Here is an 8,136-nt window from a genome sequence, read left to right on the forward strand (position 1 = left end):
CAGCTGACAGTTCACCAGTACATTGACGTGACTTCGCATGCCTAGGAGTACGTTGCTTACGACGATTTTAGAAGACAATCAGGTAGCATTTTATACAAATTTATTTGCTCCTAAATGCAGATAATCCTTCCACAGCACATCATGACAGGAAATCATAGGCGAAAGATTTTCTGTATAACCTTACATAGAGTAAATGTGAAGGACCGCAAACTTGATCACAGTAAAGACTAACAGCACCTTTGATTATTCACTTCTGTCCAGTGCTAACAAGTCTTGGACGGTCCGTAAACATTCCAATACGCCAGCGACATCTATTCACGTGATACTAGCGCCACCTACGCAAGTCACTGGTGCCGCGCCACTGGCCTTTAGCAGCGCCACGGGTCGAGCTCCGTTCCAAAGCACTGGCCAGGGGGCACTGTAGAGTCGCGGCCAGCGCAGGCAGATCGCGGTTAGAACGCACACGACGAGAGGACCGGATGAAAGGTGAATGGTACTCCGCGTCCAGCCTAGGCGGTCTTTTCCGACTTGATATCTGAAAAGAAACGGGAAAGTGTTAGACGGTTATCGATAGTCATTGGCCAGGGGATGGATAAACGAACACTAGGCGAGGCTAAAGTCACTAATTGAAAGCTCACAGAGGTCATATAAAAATTCTTGACTTTCAAAATCGTAAAATGAAACAACCCCTTCCTCGACAAACAACGATTACGACTCACAAATATTGTATTTGATTAAGTTTCGTTCAACGCGTGTCATTCTACCTACATATACGCTTTGTATCGGAATGTAATCATGAACCCTGTCGATCGAACCATAAAATGCCCCATTCCCTGCATAGGTATGCCTTACCATCCGCGGTGGGCAGGGAGTTTTTCTCCACGGTATCGGCGTGCTTCAGCTTGTTGGCGTCGAAGTTCTCGATTCCGTCCAGATGCGACTGGAGCTTCTTCTCCTGCTGAATCTCTGCGGAAAAATGTAAAAAAGCTGTCAATCTTAGCTTCCAATCCAACCATTAGTAAACGCACAACACGCTGTCTTTAGCAACGGTGGTTCCGCAGCCATAGCCAGTATACGAATACGGAAACTTCGGAATTATTACTTTTTTTTCGTTATCAAAGCAACGTGTCATCTATTCTAGAATTAATGACGCCACACAATGCCCGTGGATCACCGGGCGCCCCACAGCGGCGCCGGGGAACCGACCTTCGGGACTGGGCAGGTGGGTCTTCTCCTCGGGGGTGACGTTCTTCATCGAGTCCTTGTTGAAGTGCTCCACGCCCGTCAGCAGGTTCTGGTGCGTCTTCTCCTGCTGCACGTCTGTCAGAGAGAAGATGCAGACGGCCACAAGCGGTCAGGCTCGGCTAGGCGATAGGCGCTCTGGGAAGGCGGGCAGAGCCATATAGCAGGATGCAGAATTGGAGCGAATGTTGGCGAGGCAGGTGTGCATGCGGGACTTTGCGATATGGGAGGATTGATAATAACTTATTCATAGATTAGTGGGTGGGCATGGTTTGCGCAAGCAAAAAGACGGACAAAAGGACCTACGCTCAGACCGGGGCTTTTAGGAGAAGCCTGAGTGTAATTACGACACATGACATTTATACATTCTTGTCGTTCATCGGCCCAGCATCCATCGTCAGAACTCGGTTATAGGTCACATTCGAGGCATAGCGGACGGGTAAATGCTCAGAGGTGCACAAACCTTCCTACTTGCCTACAATGTAGGAGACAGGAAAGAGCCGAAGAGGGTAGCCGCGAGACAGATTTCAGTTTGTGTTTTCTGTACAAAAATGACTATAAAAACAGCTAACTGGTAGCAATTGGTCGGTACAATCAGCTGTCAACGGCATTTGGTCATTACATTTCTTTACGTGTCTTCAAAAACAGTTCCTACAAATCTCCTCCATGAGACACCCACGAGACAGTTCCCATTGGATTAACATTGTGTCTCATGAGACACCGTGTAGGTAAAATGTAGGATGAAAAACTACGAAAGTGGTGGGCATGTTTCGAAAAACGGCGCACAAATTCTTGGGGCGCCTTAACAAAACTCCTGTTCGAAAATGGGTTCTGGTAAAGTTTCGTCAGCTGGTTTCCATAGCAACCGCCATTCGTGGGACAAGCTGACGCCATTTGCTATCGCGTTGCGTGGTAACCAGCTATCGGTGTCAGTTGAATTTGAAAGATAATTGTAACAGTGAACAGCTCGCTTCAGTTGCTGTACTGTGCTGTGGATGTGTGTCTTGTGCAGTGTAAGCAAAGCGTATACGGACTTTCACATTATATTTTGTGATGTGATGGTGTGGTAATAGAAGGTTGTGAGCTCTAAGTGGAGTTAAGGAATTGCCAAAGAAATGAAAACTCTGCATGGGCCGGAAATCTGCCTGCACTTCTATAAACTCTTCATAAGAGGTTCGTGGCAGGGGGCATTTTTGGGAGCGATTATGGAGGTGCTGGTAAGTAGGTAGGTACCCAACCTAATTGGCTTGATGAGAACTGAAACTGAAAGTCAAATGAATTGTGAAATTGCTTTACCTATCCTATCTGATCACTTCTACTTATTTTTTAAATTTTCCATTCATTTTGATTGATAAAGAACAACATTGAAAGATGCTAACATGCAGGTAACTACCTACTTAGCTCTAATGTAAATAGGTACCTAATAATTTCGTTCAAAAGAATATATGGCTCTTCAATGTACTGGAGATTTAGTAATTGAAGGCATCTCACTTCATTTTGAACATTACCTAGGTATAACTTCCCTAAACTGCATGACAAATTTTCAATTTCCTTGTTGTAACACCAATACCACAAACATTCATCTGGGCACAAGGCTCACAACATCAAATTATTCATGTTTTATAGACAGGTACCTATACAGCAAAAATGCAACAGATATGTGATTATTTTAAACATAGTCTTTGTGTTCAGTTGTGTATATAATAATTTTGTGGGTGGAAAATGTGTCATGAATTGTCTACAGGTCTGTGTAGAATTGTAATTAATATGATTATAGAAAAAGGAATGGCCAGTTAAGTAGTCAACATGTTTACTCAACAACAAGATATGCTGGCATGGAGTTTGCTCATGAGTTTGCTCAAAAACCTTTGTTAGTGTGGGAAGCATAGCAATTTGAAGCATATGCTTATAAAACTGATTTGTAATGGGGTTTGTGAAGTTCTCCATAAACTTCACACCTAGCAATGTACCTACCTAATGCATTGCATTACTTTAAAAAGAGGGAGACCATACAACTTGTCAGGTAGGTAGGCTTTGACATTGATTTCAAGATTTCAAGGTGATCTGTGCTTTTGCTTATAACTTGTCCTCATTCTCTGACTAAAGGAGTGGCAATACAATCTGACTTGTTCTATTTTCCTCTTGCCTTGCCATTTTTGACATAATCCTTGCCCAGGCTATATGTTGGTATGATGAAGGTCAATCAGATGACATATTTCAAATATTACAGTCATGATTTCAGTTGAATTTGCCTAACTTTATTTAAACAATATAAGATTACACATTGCATAGCTATAACAGCAATATTTGAGCCACCATTGGCATAGAAATTAATAGGTTGCAAAACATTACTCAGCAAGAAGAAATCAGTCATTGACAGTGGAGAAAACACATCTAGACTTGACAACAAATTACAATTGATTATTCTTCTACCATTCATGTTGGCATAAGTAATAATTCAAATGGATACTTAGTGCATTTTCTTAAGATTTTAAGCACATGAGATCCATCCAAAGGCACAGACTCGGAACAAAGGCTGTGTTATAAACAAGGATATTGCACCTTTTTGGTATCTTAACATATTGTTATATTCCGACATCCTAAGAAAAATAATATGGTAATCTGCCCTGCTTCATTTGATACGTATCGATGAGTAATTGGATGTTGCGGGAATGCAATTAGTTTTCCGGCAGTTGTCTCCAGCAGCGACAAAATGGCCGCTTACTTTCTGTCAAACATTTGCTTTCATATGGCTAAGTACATTAACCCTATTAGTGGCAGGCTCCTGGCTACCCCATATTAGTGGCAGGGGGGGCTGTTTACGACCCCCCCTTGATATCTCGAGATCTAACCGGCCGATTTTCAAAATTCAAACGGCATTCGATTTGGCTCAACGAGATCTACATTTCTAAAAAAAATAAAATTAAAAAATGTCAATAGGGGGGTAGAGGGGGGTAAAAACGGGCAAATTGCAGATACATTTTAGACTGTTTATCACGGCCAGGTTTCTGAACCAATCTTAACGCAACTTTTGCCGATCGATAGAGAATGAACCAGGAATTCACATGGATCCTAAAAATATGCATTTTCAAAAATCATAGGCGGATACAGATCATTGAGATTGGGGGTACACAAAAAGTATAGTAAATAAGGTTTTTGTTGGTACTGTTTCTAAAAAGGGTGGCAATGGTCTTGTTATGTTACAATTTTCTTATGAGAGAACGACTAAAATTGTATTGGTCATGCATAGGCGGTGTCAGGGCACCTATGTTGGGAGGTAAAAAATAACCCCCCTTTTTGGACGCCTGGATCCGCCTATTATAGCAAAAACGTGTCAAAAGAGGATGCACAATAACTTTGTATATGTTATCACATGATACCTTTCATTCACTGTTCGTAAAACTGGTGCAGCATCGTGATCTTCGCCCAAATGACTCGCTTCACGAATAGGACCCCCAATTCCCAGTGCTCTGGAGCCGCCCCTGGTAAAGTTATGAACTTGAAATTTTCAGGGAATGTGCCCAATTTAGTTTTAGGAATAGTCAGAAAATTTCAGCATCGTAGCTTCAGCGGTTTCGGAGATATTCCCGAAAAACCTGAGGGGTGGATAAAAACAACCCCCCCTGCCACTAATAGGGTTAATTCACTTAGTCTAACTTTGTCTAGCAAATCTCCAGTTTTACTTCGGAAAAACCGGCAGCGTGTTCCACATTGGTGACCCCGCCAGGCGAGGCAGTTCCGTCGGCCGTCGATGTCCTTCGGTCATATAACCCCCAATAAAACTAGCGCGTCGAACGATCGGCAGCATGGATGGTCTCACACCATCCATGGCAGGGACCGACCTCACAGAGCCACGCAGAAAACAGGAATATCGGATTTATCTGCCTCTAAACTGTAATGTATGAATGCGTCGTGAAAATTTTACAAGACAGCTGAGGTTTGCTAAGCAAGAAAAAATAGACCAGGATCTGAGTATATATAGATTGACAATTGTTGATAAGCGTTTAGGAAGGCCTTTAAATTAAATATTCATTTGCTTTAAATTAAAGCCGCTTCTTAAAGCCTACAGTCAAAACGTTTTCTGAACGTTTGTGGTCCTCAATATGATAGGTATTCTATGATAGGTATTCCATAGCAATTTAATGGGCTTCGTCCCATTAGCAAATATTGCAAAATCGTCCTCAAATAATTTTTCTTACCTAAATGAAGTAATGTTGATCCAGGAAAAAACTTGTTACACACTCCTTAAAGTTTCATATTCCTAAACAGAAACACTGATGTGCACCGTACACTGCAGCGTTACGTCACTTCACCTTCAGCCCGCCAAGTAGTAACTGCCCCACTAAACGGGAGAGGGACGCTATGGGACGGCAGATGGACGCCCGTCTGGTCCATGTGGAACTGAACCCTCATTGGATGAGAGGAATTAATTGAGCGTCCCGGTGGTTTTATGAGGGTAGTTCTTGACTTTCCAGTGTTTCCAGACACAGTCAACAACCAGACCGCCTCACTCTAGTCTATTTATACACCAACAGTATGCATTTCAGGTGGAGGTGTACCAAGTCCTGCCTCGCACTTTGCCCAAATCAGCGCATACCGTATGTCTGTCGGATTCTTAGAAAAATGACGATATATCTGCGGATAGCTTCAGAAATAAAAACACTTCAGGAATAGCGTTTACGTCCTGTAAATATTAATAACTAAAATGTAAATAACCAGCTTTACTTGAAAGTATAGATATGTTGGGATATACCTAAGGATGATCGGTGAGACAAACCGGAGCCATCGGAGACCGTGTAGGAGACAGGCTGGGCTATTTGTGCACCTCTGTAAATGCTGGCGGGCGACTTACAAAAAAAGGTCACGATGAAGTTTTAGTACTTCGAACGCGCTTGTGAGAAAAAAATAAAAGAAGACTAGTAAAAGCTGTAAAACCATCACGAAATAAATTGAAAATTAAACGTTTCACGCTGAAATGAACTTGCGTTGCGTCGTCAAAACGGCATGATTTCGTCGTCAATACGGTGACGTCAAGCGATTAAGTCATGTTCTCTCCAACCCTTCTCTGTCGGTTCCTGGAGGTCACACGACTTCCGCCAGCGAGAGAGAGCGCCGGAGAGTCTCGGGCGGCCGGAGAGAGCCGGAGAGCGCAGCGGCCGCCGGGCCCAGTGCGGTGGGGCGTGGAACGCGGCCCGCTCGCCGCGGCTTCTATGGCTTCGGCCCGACACTACCATATAAGGAGTGACTGGGTCGCCGGCCGGGCGGCCCAGGGGTCGGTCGGCTGGGATGCGGCGGCGAGCCGTGGCGGCCGGCGGGAGGTCGGCTGGCACGCGACCCGCGTACAGGCTGATCGGCAGAGTGACTGCCAGACTGACCCGAGCACAGACTGACAGGAAGACTTGACTGGCAGACTGATCGGCAGACTGATCGGCAGACTGATCGGCAGACTGCCCGACAGACTCATCAGAGCACAGACTGACTGGTAGAACCAAGCACGACAGTACGCAGCGCGTCTGTCTACCGTCTACTCGTCTGTCTCGGACACACCGGCAGACAGCGGCAGACACACTGGCAGACACATCGGCAGACACACTGGCAGACAGACTGACCGGCAGAAACATCGGCAGACTGACCGGCAGACAGGCCCGCGCACATAGCAGACCGGAAGACAGACCCTCGAACCGACAGATCTGCTGACCGACAAGAGAACTACCAGGAAACTGAATGACTGACTGACCGGCGGACAGGTCCACTAACAGATCTGCTGACCGACAGGAGAGCAACCAGGAAACTGGTCGAATGACCCACCAACAAACCGAATGACTGACTGATTGGCTGAAAGACCCCAATGCCTAGCAGACTGACCGACCGTCTACCGACAATCGACAGACTTTACATTCATATGATGAAGATAAAACACTCCGGGTATACTTATCAAACTGCTACCACGAAACAAAATATATGCAAAATATAAACAAATACATGTAAATGGCAAAAAATATTAGAAGGACCGACACAATCATATTGCATGATAACGTCTCCGTGTAATGTAAATATTTTTCCTGCTCCCCGAGCCGGGAACGTTTCACTTCCTTCCATCTAACCATCTCCAAATCTGGTTGTCGAAGACGGAGGACCTCACAGCACGACCAGAGCCGGCAGCGTCTCGCGTGCGCCGTATTCGGCGACCGGCAGCATGTATGCACAGCGGGACGGGATGCAAATGACGCATATAAGACGGTACCGACGGCCCAAACATGGCAGTGCCGGCGGACCGTCAGCGCAGGGCTGACGTCCTCGCCCGCGGCTCGGGGACACGGGTGGGGAGGGGCCGGGGAGCACAGAGGGCGGAGATGGGTGACTCACCGGGGTTTGTGCTAAACAGCCAGTGGCCAGCGGCATATCCTTATCGGTGTGTGTGGGTGAGTGGTGTCCAAATGTTGAGCCGGCAGAGACTGTCAGCGTTCGTTAGAGGCCATACAGCGGGCGGATGTGAGGGTCCGGGTATGGGCGTGTTATGATGGACACGATAAAAGTGTTGAACGTCTGTCGTCCAGGCGGATGCCTTCTCCACCAAGAAGCTCATAGGGGTTACAAAGGGTCTTACACGATCGATGAGTTATGTTTCAGGACGCTTGTGTTCCGAAGAAGTTAATTTCATGCAGTTATCATACTCACGATAAATCATCATGAACACTGCGATTATGTACAATCGATACCGGTCGGAATACTTTTAGCATATGGGATAAACACGATCCATCTAACCCCGCCTTAGTTATAGTCGGACAATCACCAAAGAAGCAGAGAGGGAAAAGCTCGGAATACATATGTCTAAGGAAAGCCGAGGGAAAAATAAGCCAAGAATAAGCTATGCTCGTCTCTGAGGCATTACCG

At 45.4% G+C, this 8,136-nt stretch overlaps 1 protein-coding gene across 3 annotated transcripts in view; it reads right to left on the reverse strand.

Annotated features, from left to right (window-relative positions):
• Positions 1–83: 83 nt before the first annotated feature.
• Positions 84–8,136, reverse strand: part of LOC122368097 (thymosin beta-like) — a 27,506-nt gene continuing 19,453 nt past the window's right edge. For 2 of the 3 annotated variants that reach the window (XM_043341735.1, XM_043341734.1), the window contains exons 3-6: positions 8,135–8,136; positions 1,207–1,320; positions 853–966; positions 84–535 (exon numbers count right to left, since the gene is read on the reverse strand). The exon at positions 8,135–8,136 is cut by the window's right edge and continues 112 nt beyond it. In XM_043341735.1, the coding sequence (XP_043197670.1) occupies positions 510–535; positions 853–966; positions 1,207–1,320; positions 8,135–8,136 (256 nt within the window). In that variant the 3' untranslated portion in view covers positions 84–509. The remainder of the gene's footprint in view (positions 536–852; positions 967–1,206; positions 1,321–8,134) is intronic. The other variant, XM_043341736.1, reaches the window with a different exon arrangement.

The sequence above is a fragment of the Amphibalanus amphitrite genome, unplaced genomic scaffold (genome assembly GCF_019059575.1).
Source record: "Amphibalanus amphitrite isolate SeventyFive unplaced genomic scaffold, NRLGWU_Aamphi_draft 000922F_arrow, whole genome shotgun sequence".
NCBI lineage: Eukaryota > Metazoa > Arthropoda > Thecostraca > Balanomorpha > Balanidae > Amphibalanus > Amphibalanus amphitrite.